The sequence below is a fragment of the Ochotona curzoniae genome, unplaced genomic scaffold (assembly GCF_017591425.1).
Source record: "Ochotona curzoniae isolate NIBS_2020 unplaced genomic scaffold, NIBS_Ocur_1.0 contig_2692, whole genome shotgun sequence".
Classification (NCBI taxonomy): domain Eukaryota; kingdom Metazoa; phylum Chordata; class Mammalia; order Lagomorpha; family Ochotonidae; genus Ochotona; species Ochotona curzoniae.
Window position 1 is genome coordinate 14,057,466 of NW_024465556.1, and position 20,066 is coordinate 14,077,531.

The 20,066-nt window shown below is 45.5% G+C and overlaps 1 protein-coding gene across 1 annotated transcript; it reads right to left on the bottom strand.

The window, feature by feature from the left end:
• Nucleotides 1-1,963: 1,963 nt before the first annotated feature.
• LOC121153361 (phenazine biosynthesis-like domain-containing protein) lies at nucleotides 1,964-19,769 on the bottom strand. Its single transcript, XM_040975857.1, has 9 exons — nucleotides 19,686-19,769; nucleotides 10,457-10,556; nucleotides 9,679-9,777; nucleotides 8,576-8,685; nucleotides 8,458-8,487; nucleotides 6,742-6,830; nucleotides 6,314-6,492; nucleotides 3,413-3,475; nucleotides 1,964-2,425 (listed from the first exon to the last, which is right to left on the bottom strand). Exons 1-9 carry the CDS (start codon nucleotides 19,767-19,769, stop codon nucleotides 2,313-2,315), a joined length of 867 nt encoding a protein of 288 aa, XP_040831791.1. The 3' UTR covers nucleotides 1,964-2,312.
• Nucleotides 19,770-20,066: the final 297 nt, after the last annotated feature.

Genomic DNA, 20,066 nt, shown 5'->3' on the forward strand with positions numbered 1-20,066 from the left:
CAGCCTCACCAGAGCGCTTTTCTGATGCAGGGATCACCACCCCCTCCACCCAGGGATACATCAGAATATGGACAGGACGATTCATTAACACCTCCAAGTCCACTCCCTAACACTCCCTGCCTAAAACAAAGATCTCTTTGGTTCCCCTGAAAATGGGTACCTCTAATTCTTGCAGGTCTCAGCAGCCTAACTCATTCTGCATATGCTTGCATGTTTAATTAGCGATCCTTCTGTAAGTGTCTGCAATTAGCACTGTGATGATTAATAAAAGAACTCCTTTAAAGCTCCAAATAGCTAGCAGAACTGCACAATCAGGGATAATTAATTCATCATTAATAAATCATGGCTGGTCAACTACTCTGTTTCTTACAGCACGCTACTCAACAGCTCCCACCTGGGCTCAGCCAGGCCCTCTATGTTCAACAGAACAGGAAGTCAATATTTGAGCCTTTTCCTCCAAGACTGTGCTTTGCAGTAAGTAACCTGCAACTGTGAGGCAAAGAGCATTTCAGGGTGAGCAAGCTGCAAAGGCACTTGGCACTTGGCAGTGAAGATGACCATGGCCCAATCTGGAGCCTGAACACCTGCTAGCTGGCAAATTTGAGCACATACTAGGATCACCGGGAACTTGTTAAAGCCAGACCAGTGAGCCCCACCCCAAACCATGTGATTCACACCCAGCTCTGTGAATCTGTGTATCTGCCCTGCTGATGCAGGACCAACCTGCAAGACCACCATCCACATTAGCATTTCCTGGACCATCCTATGGGTGAGAGCAGTTTGAAAAACAGAAAAATAGCAATACCAATTCAATTTCTAATTTTAGAATTACTGACTTTTTTTCTCACCTGGCCTCACAGAACCTAATTATTTCTTCTTGTGGAGATTTTAAAAATCCTCACCAAACCACAAAATTCAACGTGCATTTATACTGAATCGCTGCTCATGTCCCAATCCCTCTACATCCTGTCTTTCTGCCTTCCCTGACCATCCCATTGCTATGGGTATCTGCGCCATTTGTAGGCCCCAGTCACAGACCAACCAGGCACCCATTACCTTCGCACAGGTGTGCCAGCTCTCCCCAGTCAGGGTGACTTTCCTGAGGACTCTCAGCTCCCTGTCGAATCCCCTTTGCAGCCCATTCCCCCAGCCTGCCCATGCCAGCCTCACACAGGCCTTCTTCCCACAACAGCACACAGCAAGTCTCACCTGGTAAAATTATCCAGCAGCACAGCTAACCCACAGGCCATGAATTCAGATCCCACCTGGGCACAGCACCTGCACATCACTGGAATGGCAGCAGGGGGCAAGATCAACACAGGAAAGAGCTTGGAGGAAAACAGAAAATCACTCTCAGATCAGAAAACAAGCAGGTCACACAAAGAAAAGGAAAAAATGTCAACCTCAAGAGGTGGTTCTCAGCAAGAGGATGGCTTATGCCTCTCTCATCCCTTTCCTCCCTCCCTACCAGGCAAGGGGACATTGGGCAGTGTCTGGCCACATAAAAGGAACTGAATGGTTTGACTCTAATCTGAGCCAAGCCAAAGGCAAGGCTGCAGGCCCTGAGAAAGCTTACTGTCAGCGCCCAGGGAGGTCCTACTGAGAGACTGAGCATAGCCAGGAGGATGAAGGCTGGGCTCTCAGGCATGCTCCACATGGTGGACTCATGCATCAACAGGTGCAGGATACACGTGTCCTGCAAAAGTAGAGTCAAGAGATGCAGAAGTCAATCAGGGAAACAGAACTTCAATGCGATATTTCAAAGTAGGCATTTCTAATTTAGGGGATTAGTTGTGCACCAATATTACCATGCCTTAAGCAGCTGAAAACAACACACATCATTTATTATTGAGGGTTTACTCATTTATTTGAAAGGCAGAGTTATGGCAGGGGTTGAGGGTGGGAGAAAAGCAGAGACATCTTCAGCCACTGGTCTACTCCCCAGATGGCCACACTGCCCAGGACTGGGTCAAGTTGAAGCAGGGCCAGGATCTTCCTCCAGATCTCCGTGGTGAGAAACCAAACACTTGAGTCATCCTATCCTGCCTTTCCCAAGTCGTAAGCCGGAAGTCGCATTGTAAGTGAAGCAGCAGGGACATTATCTTCATTGCAAATATGCACACAAATTCCTGGAGCATAGACTCAGTTAATTCATCTGCAAGCGTGGTCAAATGTCTGCATCTTCAGTTTTTAGCACAGAGGTCAAGCTGGCTGCCGTCCACGATGTCAGTCGGCTCAAGCCAGGGCCTGGCATTTCTTAAATGCACACCGAGCCTTCTCCCACCAGAGAGCAGCATCCCAGGGCACCGTGCCTAGACACTCAACGTGCCCTCAAGCACAATGGCGGCATCTCCCCTGATGTCCACACGACCACCCGCTTGCAGGGAGAGCTTCAGTTCTCCTCCTCGGCAGGAACACTGGAAGGCTACAAGAAGCAAGGCATGAGTCACTCGTGCAGAGCATTTTCACCCCAAGAGGCAACAGAACACGCAGAAAGGCCTCTTCCTGCAAACCCCAGAGTCCCCCCAGGGTGGCATCATGAACAGAGTTCCACAAACTGTCCCCAGGCCTGTCTGCCAACCACATTCCCCTGAAGACTGAAAACACACAGCCTCACTTGTTCTGCTCCTGGGCCACTGCCTCTGCTGCTTCCTGCCATGCCCTGTCCATCCCAGCCAGAGTCTGGAGGAAGCTAGGATGTGTGAGGAGACGGGCTAGATCAGCATTCTCCCACAGTGGGGGTGATCTTGGCCCCTTCTCAGCTCTGAACAGAACACAGAGGGTTTGCTCACTCACCACAAATCCAACCCACAGAAGAGCACAGCCTCAGCCTCCCTGGGGCACAGCGCTTAGAACAGTGAGACACCCTCCTGGCCAGGGAAGGAGCATACCACTGTGCTGCCTCCACACCAGGTCCCTGAGCCAGCCCTCCCGCTGACCTCTCTGTCCTTTAGGGTCAGACCCCGCTCTGACCATCAGGCGCAGTGCCTGCCTTCCTGTCCACAGCCTCCTTCCCACACCCCTCAACAGAATCCTGACCTCTGGGGAACTGACTCTGACCATAACTGCTTTGACTCAATATTGCGACAAGCAATACTGTGACAAGTGTGTATGTTTGGTCACTGTCCAGTCTCACTTACCACACTATGAATCATCTCTCTGGTCAGAGATATGCAGCAAGTTCACCTTACTCAATAAACATTCACTGGGGCACTTACTGTATTGAAAGTCTGTGTGTGGTGGGGAGGCAGAGGAGGAAGATCAAGAAGGGAGAAGGGATTTTACAACCTTTCATTTATAAGGGGACAACCCACATGTTTTATTACATTTTCAAGAGAACAGCACAGATGAGTGGGAACAAGTGCTCAAAATTAGGCAAATGAAAAAGAAATTGGAAAAGGGGTCACCCTACCCCGCATTTCTTTCTTGCCCAGTTCCTGGGACCAGTAGCTGCTCAGAACAGTGTGTGCTGATCCTGAAAAGCAAACACTTAAGGGAGACAGATTTCCAGAGAAAACATGGGCAAGTTGTTCATTAATTTGTAAGCATAATAGTCAATTATGCAGTGTGAATATAGTTAGTTAATCACCTAATTAGTCCAGCATTGTGGTGCAGCAATTAATACTGTGATGGAAATTCCGAGACACATATAGCCACAGGTTCGAACCCAGTACTCAGTTCTAACCCACATCCCTGCTAATGGCCTAGGAAAGCAGCAGAAGATGGCCCAAGTGCTTGGGCCCTTGCACTCACATGGGAACCAGGAAAAGTTATTGGCTCTTGGCTCTAACCTCACCCAGTTCTGTCCACTGCAACATGCTTTGGAATGACCTAGTGTATTGATCGCCCTCTCTCCTTCCTCTCTCCCTTCCTCCCTGTAATTCTTTCAAATAAATCAATGTGCTTTTTTTTATTTTGTTCTTCTATTTTGTCTTTTTGTTTGTGTTTTGGTTTTTTTTTTTAAGCAATGATCTTAAAAACACAAACATACACACACCTAGAGGCCATGCCAGGACAAGCCAGGCTGTAGCATCTGATGTCAAAGGCTATGCCAAGCTGGATCAGAGAAACTCCTGTCATGCACCAGATCTGTGGTTGGGAACAGGCCTGCTTGGGGAGCTATGGCGACATCTGCGTAGGTTGTGGTTCCCATTGGTGACTGTGAGAACTGGAATCGGGGCAGCAATCTGGACTGGACATGACTACAGTGTTGCTTGGCATGCATGTGTACTGAGTCTGGAGTGTGCCAGACTCGAGTAGATTGCAGTACCCATTGATGCTCCTGAGAGCCAGGATGGGAGTAGAATAGCACCAGATGTTGCAGCCGCTTGGGGAGTGAATCATGGGACAGAGGATCTTACTCTCTGGCTCTCCTCCTCTCTGTATATCCATATTTCCAATGGAAATAAAAATTTCTTTAAAAAAATCGCCTAATCATTATGTTGGCCAGGAAACAGAAATATGGAATGGTGAACAAACAAAAAGGAACACATAGAATCTATACATGATATCCTTCAATGTGCATGAAATATGTATGTCAGCTTATTATGACAGAATTACCCCAGAGTATTCAGGTTTTTTGTAAACGCTTATTTTTTTATTTATGTAAAAGGCAGAGTGAATAACGAGCAAGGGAGAGAGAGATGGGAATTTTCCATCTACTGGTTCATTCTCCAAATGGCCACAACAGTCAAGGCCAGGCACATCTAGAAGCCTGGAACAGGAACCAGGAACTCTACCCTGGCACCCATGTGGTGGCAGGGACCCCAGTACTTACACCATCGCCCACTGCCTTCCAGGAGCATCCACAGGAAGCTGGACTGGAACGGCAACAGCCAGGACTTGAACTGGTCTCTAGTATGAAATGCCAGCAATTCAAGCAATGCACTCTACACTGTGATGCTGACCCCCACAACGGCAGGCTTCTCTTGATTACCAGTTCATTGTCAGCCCTTCCTAAGGAAATCTAGACCTTCCCATCAATCTCTCTACATCTTTCTCCTTATCCCTATAGTGCATATGCAAGGAAAGGAGAACTCTGGAAAAAAGACCAATTTTCCACAAACACAACATGCTCAGGCTTTTGGTAACCAAAGAACCTTTTAGGCAGATGGTTTTTCATATGACTGTACCCTAGGTTTATATTAGACATTATACATTAACATGGAGACACAAAACATCACGTCATAGCTGAGAAACATCTTTGGGCGAGGAACTCCCCAAATGGCTGTGATAGCTGGGTCTGGACCTGGACCAGGCAGAAGTCAGGAGCCTAGAACTACATCCAAGTGTCCCAGATGAGTGGCCCAAGCACTCAAGCCTTCACCTGCTACTTCCCAAGCACATGAGCAGGAAGCTGGATGGGAAGCAGAGTACACAGGACTCCAACCAGCACTGGGAAAGGAGATGTGGGCATCCCAAGTGGAGGCATAACCTGTCCACCACAATGCCCTCCCACAGGGCCTGGCTTTAGCCCTGAACGTTCCCCATCTTTCTCCCACCTGCACCCTAAAAAACCCTCAATCCCAAGTAAACTGGGAGGGTAAATGATTTCCATCCAAAGATCTTCACACTGGACAAAAGCACAGATATGGAGAGAACACAGCACCCTGTGCCAATCTGGTCTCTGGGAGGCAGCTGTGCAAATCTGCTCAGAACTTCCCTTCCACAGGGAAGGGCTGCCCTGCACTGACTGGATGCTGTTGGGCATTTTCCTGAGTTTAGCAAAGTGCTTATTTGCTGAGCTTTGACTTCCACGTGCTTCTCCTCACACTGTAACTAGGTCAAGGTCCCCCACCAAATGACCCACACAGGACGCTCCAGGCCTCTCCCAGCCTCCTTCACCAAGCTCCCAGCCTTCCTTCTCAGCACGGTGGAAAGAACAATGTAGCACATCCCTGCCTTCCTTTGATTTCATGCCTCTGCACAGGGCTGCTGCAAGAGCTAGAAGTGTTGGTTCAGGCAGCCAGCCTGGCTGTTGTTATTGAAGAGTTAAGAACAACTGTTAGGCATTCACCATGTGCCAGGCACTGTGCTTGCCACTGAACATACCCTCTCTTTACAGAGCCACATGTTGTCAAGGAGGGCACTGAGTCATTACAAGTTAAGTCACATGGTCAAGATCAAGTGTTAAGATGCTAAGGACACAAACCCAGGCAGTCCTAACTTTGTTCTTCCCATGTGACTTCAACGAGGGCACAGGAGGAGCTGCAGAGAAACAAGGCAGCTCAAACTCAAGCCACTTGAAAGGGCACCTGGATGACACTTGAACAGATACTCCTCCTCTTCCATTGATGACACAAGTAAATAGTACCTGTTACAGGATCTTCAGCCAAACCAAACCACGGTGAAAAATATCTGGAGTAAAAGTCAAAAGCTGGGGTCTTCCCACCAGGCTCTCCTTTAAGGGTCAGAATGAGTCCTTTCACCTTCCCTGTGTTTTCAACTTGCGGCAGATTGCTGGTGTTCACTTTCAGGTTCTCCAGAAATGACCTTGCTCACAAACAGGGTAGGTTAGGACAAACATACATCACAGAACAGCCATGACATGGTCTATAAGAGAAGCCAGGCTACAGCCTGCCCCAACCGCTCAGCAGAAGGGGACACAGAACAAGTGGCAGTACCGTCCCCCTGAGGAATGAGACTCTATGACTGCAATCACAGCACAGCCAGGTCGAGTCAGAGCTACTAACCTGGGGGCTCAGCCCTCCCCAGTGATGACATGGTCTGGGTCCAGTTCACCTGTCATAACTGTCACTGAGTCGCACAAGTAGGTCTTGGAGATCTGGAGAATAGCGGACATCCTGAACCAGTGTGTCCCCGATGGCAGTCTGGAGAAAGAAGAAAGTGTTAAGGATCCGGTCTGGCACTGTAGACTGGCAGCCAGTCCTCTCCTTGCACACGCGAGGATCCTGTATGGGAGCTGGCTATATTGCTGGCAGCCCTGTTTCCCATCCAGCTTCCTGCCTATGGCCTGGGAATGCAATCAAGGACAGCCCAAAGCCTTGGGACACTGCTTCCGATTGAGAGACCTAGAAGAAACTCCTGGCTCCTGACTTTTGATCCGCTCATCTCTGGCCATGGTGGCAACTTGGGAAGTGAACCAGTAGACTAAACTTCTTTCTTTCTGTCTCTCCTCCTGTCTGTATCTGACTTTCAAATAAATATAAATAAATATTTTATAAGGTCGCAAAAGATCATGCCCTAGACTCACTGAAATGGAAAGTGGGGATGCTTCATGCAGCCTGCCACCCCAGCATCTGCAGTGGCCAGATCGGGGACCCACAGTGCTATTCAAGGATGGCCAGCATTCCTGCATCCAAAGGCTTTCAGAGCTTTATCATTGCAAGGGACAAGTACTGAGCTGAGGCTCCAAGACACTATTCTAGGTTCCTCCTATCATGATGAGTATCTTCCACTTTCTGAGCAATGTGCTTACGGCAGGTCATTTATAAAGTTAGCACACCTCACCATCTTGAGCCTGACTAGTGAAGTGGAAAACCAGAATCCAGCATGCTTGTTTACACTCGGCAAACTTAGATAAAGCAAACACTAAGGAGATTACAAATACTGTAGTTGAAAATTCATGGAGAAACACGCCTGTGGGAGCCACAACACACCATTCATGGGATGGCCTTTTCCTTTTCTTTTTCCTAATCCGGGAGCCTCCTCTCTGCACACCAAGCTTCTGGTCATCTGGGGCCACACGGGCCGTCCATGACCTCCTGGGACAAAAGTAGTTCCTAAATCACATGGGGAATGAACTGACAGAACGCAAGCATAGCATGTAGCACGTGAGACTGCTCAGAAGACTCTCAGCCATTAAGCTACTATTATTAATGCTATTATCGATGCCCGTGCCAGCCTCTATATTTCCTCTTCTCTGTGAGGTTGCCTGGTCTGCTCTGTCTAAGCACAGCTCTCCCACCTCAGAAACTGGGGACAGTGACATCCTCAGAGAGTCTGCACATGTCCTTTCCACTTGATACATGCATTTCATGGAAACGCCCCACTGGCAGAAATCCCCACCTCTCACCTGAACTGGCATGGCCACAGCCCAAGCCTGTAACGCTCTTCTAGCTACCAAAGCACAAAGGGAACACCTCTCGGTGGCCTGATGATGGGCGTCCTCCAGAGACCCAAATCCCCAGAAGAATCCCATCTTCCGACACCTCCTCAGGTCTTTTCCTCTCAGTCGGCCACACAGGAGGCCCCTTGTCACACTCTAACTTGGAGATCGACGCTGACAATTAGGAGCTGAGGAAAACTAGTCCACCCTGTGACTGCACAGATGGGACACTAAAACGCAAACCTGAAACCCAAGCACTGCGAGTCCCAGTTTCCATTGGCACATGTAAACTGGGAGAAGTCCAGGCTCAGGGAGCAAATCCTGAGCCTTTGGGCTCAAATAACAACCGACAAAATCACACAAGCTTGAGCTGCAGTCTTTTCACCAACCTTTATCAAGGCCTCTACTTCATGGGCGTCCTAGATGGGGAAAAGGAGACAAAATCATCTTCAAGTAAGCGGGCTGGTGGTTGTACAGAGCTGAGGGCAATGCTTGGCAAGAGCTGACCTGGGGGTGGGCTGAGTAAAGAGGAAAGTCCATGACGATCCCATCCTCTGCTCTAGTGGCCTTCAGTTCCCCACTCAGAGTGACAAAGGTGAGGGTGCTATTCACGTTGTCTGTCCAAAACAAGGAACAGCAAATGGGAAAATAAACTTCACTTTTCCTTTGCAGGTCTGTTTCCATTCTCTCCTCTGGCTCTAGGGTGGGGAAAACCGACCCAGGATCTAACTTGAAAACCAAGAAGAAAACTGACTGCACTTAGCATCCCATTGCAGGGTCCAAATTCCAGCTCCTCAAGGCTCTGGACTGTGCCCCATGCAGGCTCCTGACTTTCAAGCCTTGGCTTACTAATCTGTAAATGGAACAGTCACTGAACTGCCTGCACACAGCTGACATAATGTGTTCTCGTGCAGGTTTGAAATATCTACTAACAATAACTACAGGGTGCTACACTCCCCTTGGCGGAGATGCTAAGGGATGACAAACAAAACACCTAAGTGTCAACAGTCTTCCATGAAATCAACCAGGTCACCCCAAAGCCACCAAGCTCTGCTTGAAAACTGTACTTACAGAATGCACCCCAGATGCTGACAACTGTATCCTTTCATGCACTGACACAGAGTGTGCATAACGTCCTTAACAAAAACAAGACTACTGCCGAATTCTTTTGTCTCTTCAAAATCAGCATGTGTTGTACTAAGTTTCACTGGGCACAGAATTACATTTTGAAGGGCAATGCTTAATTTTTCATTTAAGTAGTAGAAGAGGTTACATTTCGTTTTAATGTTTAATTAGTAAAGAGATTCAATGTAATGTGTAGAAAAATTCTAAGCACAGAATGATTATCCCTGCCTCCATCACATACATCTCTTTCCTTTTTTCTGTAGTTTTTAGGATAACACATTTTACATTTAAATTATAATAAAAGCCTTAAGGCAATTCACTGAACAAGAAATTCAACAAATAAACACCAAGTAGACCTTAGTTTAGTGAGAACACAGACAATGACTTTCTTGATTACCAATCACTTTGGTTCATCAGACAGTGTACGTGAGAGCTTGAATACGGTATCTGCTAAGCCATGAGTTCGTCAAATAACATCAAATTACTTTTTTTGTGAAACAGCACAGCTGCAGAAGCCAGGGTGGCGTGGCCACACAGTGGAACCTCACTTGCCGGCGTGAACCACCTTAGTCCAAAGCGGGAACCTTTAAGGAAGGAAAAGGCAAAGAGAGATGAGATCATTCGGTGAGAAGCAGGCTGCAAGTGTTGGTGGCATGAGCATAAGCAACCGCCAGAGCAGGCTGAGGAAGTGTGAAGGAAGGCTAGGCAAGCATCCTGGGACTACCAGGAACTGGATCCAGAATGGACATCCAGGGCCACCAATGTTCACATTTCCCTCATTGTGTTGCTATAACAGAATGTGTCGCAGACTGGGGCATCTATGTAGAAAACAAATCCACTTCTCACAGCTCTGGAGGCTGGCAAGTCCATGATGAAGGGCCAACACCTGGAGAGAACTTCTTCCTGCATCATCCCTTGGCAGATGGCAGAAAGATTAGAGGGCACACTTGCCACAGTAAGTGTTCTGCAAGCCCCACCTGCCATATGACATTCAGGCACTCACCCAGTCACCTTTTACCTGGCCCCACCTCCCAACTGTGTAGCACTGGAGACTATATTCCCCACAGCGCAGAACCATGGGGAGCACATGAAACCATAGCTGGCTAGACTCCCTCCTGGATGAACTACAAAACAACAAACCAGACTCTCTCCACTTACCCTCTGCACACAAACATGAGTGAGCACCTCTCTTCCATATCGGTCCCCCCACCCAATAAATAACTTCTGGTGCCACACAAAAAGGTGAAAGAAATGCATATTTACTTTGTGTAAAGTTGTCAGTGGGTTGCAGTTTCTGGACAAAGGCTGTTTCAGAGAGGTTCATTTCCTTGGCAATGCTCTGATGTATATCTTCATCCAATTTCTAAATTAGAAAGAAATGGTTACTGAGACTCCAGAGACATGGATCAAACCTGCTTGGATGACAACTTCTACTCACTGAAAAAGTACTTCATTATTTTCAAAAACTATGTGGTTTAAGGGATTATTAAGGGACTGAAAGAACTACTATAAGACTGTTTCCAGTGGCCATTTTGGTAGCCCAGCACAATGATCCTCAACTTCCAGGACTGGCATCCATACGGACACCTGTTTATAACTCAGTCTCCCCACTTGTTTAAAATTTGTTACTTTAAATTTGAAATTTTATGGTATAATTTTGTAGAGTCTGGGATTCCCTCTCATTTCCCTCCCCCTGGCTGATTTCTCCTATATTGTCACAATAGTATAGTCCTTCATTTGGAGTTATAGTTCTATCAGCCTGTTATGTAAGTGTGCCCCAACATTGCTAGTACAGACAATGTCAGACAGTCCAGCATCCCATTGGCTAGATAATTTCAGTGGGATTCCATCTTTGATTTGGAAGTAAGGATGCATGTTGCACTGTGTCTTCACATCTGGATATGGTAGTCTCTATTACTCTATTGCTATACATTCCAATTTGCATGATGGTTTCCTTATATTAGAGAGAACATGGTATTTGTCTTTTGGGATTGACTTATTTCACTCAGCATAATGTTCTCTAGTTGGGCCCATCTAGTTGCAAATGGTAAAATTTCATTCTTTTCAATGGCTGAGTAATATTCCATGGATTATATGTACCACAGTTTCTTTAACCACTCCTCTTTGAATGGGCATCTGGATTATTTCCATATCTTTGCTATTGTAGATTGTGCTGCTATAAATATTAGAGTACAGATCCTTTTCTCATATGAAGTTTTCATTTCGTTTGGTTATATTCCTAGAAGTAGGATAGCTGGGTCACATGGCAGGTTTATTTGCAATTCTGTAAACACGCACCATAATGACCTATAGTGGTTGTACTAGCCTGCACTCCCACCAACAGGGCAGGAGGGTACCTTTTTCCCCACATCCACGCCAGCAGGTATTGTTAGAGTTCTGAATGTAGACCAGTCTAGTTGGTGTTAGGTGGTACCTCAGTGTGGTTTTTATTTATATCTCCAGTCACTTTAGCAATGGGTTGTTCTTTGATTGAGTTTTCTGTTAGCCTTTTAGTGGGATGCTCTCCACATTTGCGTTTGGTTTTGGCCGTTTCTATTCCTTCTCTTTCATGAGAACTCTTTGAGTATTATTTGTAGGCCAAGTTTAGAAGAGGTGAATTCCTAAGAGTTTTTTTAATTGTGGAAAATTTTCATTTTACTTTCAAAGACAAAGGAGAGCTTTGAAGGATATATTATTCTGGGCTGAAATTTTTCGCTTTTAGAGTCTGGAATATATCACTCCATTCTCTCTGGGCCTGTAGTGTTTCCTTTAAGAGGTCAGCTGTGAATTTGATCAGGGTTTCTCTCTATAGGTCACTTGATTTTTCACACAGGCACATTTAATGATTTTTTCGCTTATGTTCAACTGGAGAGAGCTTGATCATTATGTGGTATGGTGAAGTTCACTTCTGATTAACTCTGTTGGGAGTTCTGTGACCCTCTTGTATATTGTTTTCCAATTCTTTCTCCAGATTAGGGAAATTTTCATTTATTAATTCACTGAATACACTTTTAACCCCAGTTTCTCTTTCTGCACCTTCTGGGACTCCCATAATTCTTATGTTGAGGCTTTTAATTGTATATTTTAATTCTTGGATACTTTTTAGCTTGACCCAACTCGGCTTCGGGTTTTTTTGTTTGTTTGTTTCTCCCTGGTGACAGGAAATATCTTCTAATTCTGAGATTCTTTTTTTTTTTTTACTTTTTTTTTTAAAAAAGATTTATTTATTTTTATTGCAAAGTCAGATATACAGAGAGGAGGAGAGACAAAGAGAAAGATCTTCCATCCGATGATTCACTCCCCAAGTGACTGCAAAAGCCAGAGCTGAGCCAATCCGAAGCCAGGAGCCAGGAGGGTCTTCCAGGTCTCCCATGCAGGTGCAGGGTCCCCAGGCCATGGGCCATCCTCAACTGCTTTTCCAGGCCACAAGCAGCAAGCTGGATGGGAAGTGGGGCTGCCGGGATTAGAACCGGCATCCATATGGGATCCCAGCCGCTAGCTTACTGCATCAGGTCCTAATTCTGAGATTCTTTCTTTTGTTTCATTCACTCTATTTTTGAGACCCTCCACTGAACTTTTAATTTGCTCCTCTGTATTCTTAACTTCTGAAACATCAGCTTTCATTTGATTGATTTCCTGTGTGACATTTTCCTTAACATCTTTGAACTCCTGTAATATGTGATTCTCATTGTTGGTCATTGTTTATAATTAGTTTTCTGAATTCTGTGTCCCCCATTTTCTTGATATACTCCTCAGTTAACTCTAAGGCTTTTGCTCCTTTACCAGGGAGTCCGTGGCAACATTCGTTGTGCCTCTGTCTCTTAACTTTTGACATTGCAATCCTGTTTGGCAGATTCTTCTCCTTACTGCAGGTTTATAAGATGTATTACCTGTAGCTCTACAAGTCAATTTTCATGTTCAATCAGTGTCCCGGATTAGGAAGACGCCAACTGTCCAAAATAACCAGTTTGTTGGCGGTCCTGGACACACAAGACTGTGCCCAGTGGGGCAATGCCAGAGAACTGGGGCTGTTGACCTTCAGGTCAGGCAACCACACAGATCCTGCAGGATGCGAAACTGGTGCTGTCCTCACCGTGGGATCAACCCAGCATGACCAGCCAGAAACACACCCACTCCAGCGTTTGAACCTGTGCGGTGGGCTCTGTCCTGCTACCAGTCTGTCCCGCAGAGTCAGCCGTCTCTTTCCATTCATAGCTGTGCCAAACTATTCAGCAGGATTGGCCAGTCCCAGCCTGCCTTTGCCTCCTGAGCTCTGGGTGCGAACCAAAGCTCCCACCTGGCTGCTGCAAGAGTCGATCTACAACCACTGCTGGATCCCTTGTTGCTGCTGCAGTCTGGACTGCTGCTCATGGGAGGCTGGTGGGTTTTCTGTCGCCTGTAACACTGCTCTACCATCTGCTCTAACACTGCTCTTCCCTGTGTCCAGGGGGTCTCCAGGTACCCCCTGTTGATTGTGTGATCCCTATCTTTTTCTGTAATCAGCTCCCTGTGCTTCACCCTGTCTAGTGATTCTCTGTCATCGCAAACGTGTCTGTATCCTATGCCACCATCTTGATTCTCCAACACATTGTTGTAATTTCAATCATGGCATCCTCCCCAGCCCCTGGTCTGTCACCTCTTCCACATCCTCCTCCTTCTTCTCCTCCCTTCTCTCCACAATGGCTCCGGCTCTGCGCGGCAGTGGCCTCGCTGGCAGTGGCACCTCCAGAATGCACACACATACCCAGTCTCCACTTCTGATCCATGCCTCTGCTTATGGACTGGGAAAGCAACAGAGAATGGCTGAACTCCTTGACCCCGTGCCCATGTAGGAGACCAGGAAGAAACTCCTTGCTCCCTTCTTTGGACAAGCTCAGCTCTGGTTTTGGAGCTATTGGAAAATGAACCTGCAGGTGGAAGATTCTTTCTTAACTGTGTTTCAAGTAAAAATAAAAAATATTTCTTTTAAGAAAATATAATTTTTTGGGGCCTGGCACGATGGAGCAGTGGTTAAGGTCCTCACCTTGCACGCTTGGGATCCCATATGGGCGCCGGTTCTAATCACAGCAGCTCCACTTCCCATCCAGCTCCCTGCTTGTGGCCTGGGAAAGCAGTCGAGGATGGCCCAAAGCTTTGGGACCCTGCACCCGTGTGGGAGACCCAGAAGAGGCTCCTGATTTCAGATTGGCTCAGCTGCAGCTGTTGCAGCCGCCTGGGGAGTGAATCATCGGACGGAAGATCTTCCTCTCTGTCTCTCCTCAATGTATATCCTCCTTTCCAATAAAAATAATTAAAAAAATAAATCTTTAAAAATATATATATAATTTTTGCAAAATTAATGTTTCTTACATTCTATGAAGAAGGAAAATAGTTGTACAAAACTAGATCAGGCACAGAAGAAATGTCTGGCCTACCTTGCCCTTGCTGAGAACATGAGCTCTCTAAAAACACTCCACACAAAACCCCGATCTTCCTTGCTATGCTCCATACAAAGATGTCCTGCAGCCCCACAGTGGGCGGCTGGGTCCCTTTCCCTCCCTTGTCTTTGCCAGACTTCCTTTTGTGAAAGGGCTTTAGACAAAAGGATGCTCCTTCAGGAGCTCTCCTAATCACCCTGACCAAACATGGTGTCCTCTCCCTGGTGTTAGACCGCCAGATATGACTTCTCCACCCTCTCTGACTCCACACACACTGTGCTGTCTTGCTTTGTTCAGAGCTCGAACAACACCTGGGAGGTCTACCTCAACAACAGTAGTTCACTAAACACTCAAAAAGTAAATGCATTATGGGCCCGGCGCGGTGGTGCAAGTGGTTAAAGGTCCTCGCCTTGCACGCCCGGGATCCCATATGGGCGCCGGTTCTAATCCCGGCAGCCCCGCTTCCCTTCCAGCTCCCTGCCTGTGGCCTGGGAAAGCAGTCGAGGACGGCCCAAAGCTTTGGGACCCTGCACCCGCGTGGGAGACCCAGAAGAGGCTCCTGGCTTCGGACTGGCATAGCATCGGCCCGTTGCGCTCACTTGGGGAGTGAATCATCGGACAGAAGATCTTCCTCTCTGTCTCTCCTCTCTGTATATCCACCTTTCCAATGAAAAAATAATAAAAATAAATCTTTTTTTAAAAAAAAGTAAATGCATTATTTCCCTCATTCTCATGTCTATAACCTTCCATGTAGATATTTTTCTCCCCTTTTACAGATGAAGAAATGACTAAAGCCACCATATACCTGATAAATGATCAAGAATGTGGGCTTTGGAGCAGGTGTTTGCAAAGCAGATAGGTCAGCGTTTGAGCATCCTGAATCACATGTCACAGCACCAGCTTTAAGCCACAACAACCCACTTTATGATTCAGCTCTCTGCAAAAGCGAACCGTGGCAGGCAGCAGATGATGACTCAACCTGTCACCTATGGGACACCAATACTGAGTTCTGGGCTCTTGGCTTTGACCTGATCTGGCCCTGGCTATTATAGATATCTGGGGAGTAAATAAGCAGGTGGGATATTGCTTCCCCTCCCCCTTCTTTTTCCGTCTCTCTGTATATTTGTATTCCTGTTTCTCTGCCCTTTGAATAAAATAAAAGCAAATTTTTAAAAATGTTTAAATGCTGTGGGCTGTGAGAAGGGTACTTTGTGCAGCAACTGGATCAGTGTTCGGGACATCCACATCCTGCATTAGAGAGCCTGGCACAAGTCCCAGCTTCTCCTTTCTGACTAGCTGTGTGTATATGTATCCCAGGAGGCAACAGGGATGGATCAAGTACTTGTGTCCCTGTGACTCATGTAGAAGACCCAGATGGAGTTCCTAGCCTCTGGCACTGGCCTAGTCATGGCTGTTTTAGCATTTGGGATCAATCCAGCTAATGGGAGCTTTCTGGGTGGCAGGTTGTTGTCTCATTTTCTCTCTGTCTCTCTACATTTCAATAAACAAAATTAAGTAAATTAACATTTTTTTAAAATAGTGAAGCATGTTAGGAATTCAACTTGGACAGCCTTAGAAACAGAAGAAAAAGGATGCATTCATCCAGAATACTGGATTTGGGTTCCAATAATTTTTCACTTTCACATTATGAACTTCTTTTCAGATGGTACACATAGAAGCTATTAATTTTCTTGATTTAATTTGCATTTCTCCTTGGCAATCTGTGTGAATCAAAATTCCAACAACAAAAACAGAGTGATGTTTGCTTTTCTGTACTGCATTGGGACACTAAGCTTTCATCTTATTATCACAAGAGTGGAAAAATGAGTACAGTTTCAAAATACTCCCACCTAGTGGTGCTTTAGAAACTGCAGCCTACAGCCCAGTGAGCCGGAGCTCCCAGCCCCTGTCAGCTGAGTAGATCCTGCCCAAAGCCAGTGTGGGCAGTTCCAGGTCCGGACCAATGCTGCTGGAGTCTGTGGCAGTTCGCTCTCTCTCCTGTCACTGCAGAAGCCATGCTTGACCATCTGGCCCCAGTGGCAGCCGTTGCTCTGTCATACACATTAGCCCAGTTGTTGCTCCCTCACCACACACCAGTGCTGTGTACAGCTCCCTGGCCATCTTCACCTTGCCACAGGAGAGAGCCCAGTGGATGTAAATGTGAAATAAAAACCTGTGTGATGATGAGAAAAGGAAGGAAGGAAGAAAGGAAGAAAGAGAGAGAGAAAGAAAGAAAGAAAGAAGGAAGGAAGGAAGAAAGGAAGGAAAGAAAGAAAGAAAGAAAAGAAAGAAAGAAAGAAAGAAAGAAAGAAAGAAAGAAAGAAAGAAAGAAAGAAAGAAAGAAAGAAAGAAAAGAAAGAAAGAAAGAAAGAAAGAAAAGAAAAGAAAGAAAGAAAGAAAGAAAGAAGGAAGGAAGGAAGGAAAGAAAGAAAGAAAAGAAAGAAAGAAAGAAAGAAAGAAAGAAAGAAAGAAAGAAAGAAAGAAAGAAAGAAAGAAAGAAAGAAAGAAAGAAAGAAAGAAAAGAAAAGAAAGAAAGAAAGAGCGAGCTTGGGTCTCTGTAAACAGCTGAGGAGTAGATGGAAGATATCTCTGTGTCTGTTTCACTCTGCCTTTCAAGAAGCAAGTATTTTTTTTAAAAGATGTATTTATTTATTTTTACTGGAAATTCACATATACATAGAGGAGAAGAGACAGAGAGGAAGATCTTCCATCCATTGATTCACTTCCCAAGTGGCCGCAACAGCTGGAGCTGAGCCGATCCAAAGCCAGGAGACAGAAAGATACCAAAGTATTTAGGCCACAACGAGCTGCCTCCCATGCTGCCCGTTAAAGGAAGTTGGGTTAGCAGCTGAGCTAGGTCAACCCCAAGCATACTGATGTGGGATGCATCTCAAGTAGTGTTGCAATTACTGTGCCAAACTCACAGCCCAGACACACAGACACGCTAAGCCTGCTGCATACTGAGTGTATCTGAGCTAAGCCGGCTGCATACAGAGTATATGAGAATAAAAAGGACTAAGTTGGGGAATAAGGGAAATTCTTATGATCTGGTGAAAACTGGATATATAAGTCACTCAAAACTACTCTCAGAACTCTTCAAAACAATGGCACAGGGGCCACACCCAGGTCTCTGGACAAGCAGCTAATTCCACAATTCCTTAACAGAAAGTTATGGTTATCAGATGACTCCTAGAGAAAGCTCACCATTTGGGATCTGGTTAATTATTCTCTCACTAATCTTCCCAAGCTCTGGTGTTACTGGTCATGCCTATTAACTTTATTACCTTCTGCATTCTCTGGAGGGAAAGTGCCAGCTACAAGGTTACATAATGAAAGCCCAGGAAGGAGGATCTTGAGCACCATTTTCCGGCTCCACTGGACGAGGGAGAGCACTGGTGTCTTATAGACTCCCCCAGAGCATCCCCTGGCTTCAGAGTCTCCTGGAGGCACACCTCCCCAGCCCCACCGTGGACTGCACCTGGAGTCCATGATGAGCTCTGGAGCCTGGTGCTGCTGGGCTCCCACCCCTGCAGGCTCTGCAGTCCTTAGTCAGGGATGAGCCAGGGCACAGGGATCATCACACTCTTCAGTGATTTTCTCTTTATTTCTCTTGATTTCTCTCTCTATTTATTTTCTTTTAAGATTTATTTACTCTTGGGCTGATGCTGTGGTATAGTACACTAAGCTTCTGTCTGCAGCCCTGGAATCCCATATGGGCACTGGGTTCAGATCCCGTTTACTCCACTTCAATCCTGTGGCCAAGCAGATGGGAGATCTGTCATTGTTGTCCTGTCTGTAACTCTTTCAAAATAACAAAAGCTTTAAATTTTTTTAATGTTTACTAATTTTATTTATTTTATTTTTCTTTTATTTTTATTTGAAAAAGAGACAAAGAGAGTAAAAGAGATCTTCCATTCATGGTTAACTCCCCCAAGTTGCCACAATAACCAGAGTTCAACCTATGTGAAGAAAGAAACAAAAAGAAAGAGAAAAAGAAAAAGATAGTTCTCAATCTACTCAAGTATTAACTCCACTAAATAAAAGATCACCCTGCTTCCAAGTCCCTGGGGAGGAACCAACACAAAGCCTTGGAGGTCAAAGAATAATTAACTATCCTAATCTAAAAAAAAAAAATTTTTTAAGTGAAAATTTCCAGTAAGCTAAATGCTCTGTAGATCAGTACTGCAGTTAATTCCTTCCACCTCCTACTTAATTCCTTACAAAATACCTTATTTTATGGTTCTTGAAAATTATCTAAACACTAGGTAAACCTGAACAAATGTAGTATCAGCCAAGTCTGGTCGAATAATTTCATGCTCACTAAATGAAAACTTGATGGCTAGAAGGAAAGTCCAATGCCTTTTTTTTTTCCAAAGATTTACTTATTTTATTGAAAAATCAGAGGGATAGAAGAAACGACAAAGAGAAAGATCTTCCATTTGCTGGTTCACTCCCCAAATGGATGCAACAGCCAGAGCTGAGCCAATCCAAAGCCAGGAGCCTGGAGCTTCTTCTGGGTCTCCCATGTGGGTGCAGAGTCCCAAGGCTTTGGGACATCCTCGACTGCTTTCCCAGGGCACAAGCAGGGAGCTAGATGGGAAGTGGAGCAGCCAGGAAATGAACCAGCATCCATATGGGATGCTAGCTTGTAAGTGGAAAATTAGCGAATTGAGATATCACATCAGCCTCATTCCAGTACATTTTTAAAAACTATTTTTATATGTTTTTGTTTTGAATTATTTAATTATGTGGTACAAGTTCGTATAGACTAGGATTCTGCCCCCCAGACTCCCACTCCATGACAGATTTTCTCCATTTTAGCACAATGGTATCACAGTTCCATCAGTCTTTTATGAAAGTTTCTTTAATTAGCCCTAGTTACTCTATATTTTCAATCTTCATTTCTTTGGATTTAGTGCAAATATAAAAATTTGATCCTGCAACAGGGTCTAAATCAACCTGTCAGCACTAAAACCAAAAAGACATTAAACCAAAGATTCCTTTTCTTTTAAGAAATGCCTGCTTCTACAGGAATCTAGCATTTTAGGAATGGCACTTCAGCACCACAGACTTACATTTTCTAGGAGGCAAACAGCAGCAGGATTTCCACAAAACGCTTTCGCTGTGAATGTGTCTGCTATAAAAATAGGGAGCTTCATTTTCCTTGCAATGTGCATGTGAGATCTCCACAATGCGCTGGTAGCAGGCCTCACTTAACACTGAAAAAAAAAACCAGTTAATGTTTTACTCAGTGTACAGCAGCAGTTTACAGGTAAGTAAGGCAATAATTCTAGCACATCTCATTTCATTAAAAGTTTCATTTACTTATTTATTTAAAAGGAAGAATTAAAGAGAGAAAAGGAGAGAAACGAGACAAAGGTCTTCCACCTGCTGATTCACTCCACCAGATGGCCACAATAGCCAGGAATTGGTAAGGAAAAGGGCAGGAGGAGCCA

Bases quoted from the DNA above. Each gene is read 5' to 3' on its own strand.
- LOC121153361 (XM_040975857.1), bottom strand. From the start codon at position 19,769: ATGAAGCTCCCTATTTTTATAGCAGACACATTCACAGCGAAAGCGTTT. The intron at 8,686-9,678 runs GTAATTTGATGT...TGTTTTGGACAG, and splicing joins TGTGCTGTTTCACAAAAAAA to ACAACGTGAATAGCACCCTC. The intron at 6,493-6,741 runs GTGAACTGGACC...TTTGTGAGCAAG, and splicing joins CTCAGTGACAGTTATGACAG to GTCATTTCTGGAGAACCTGA.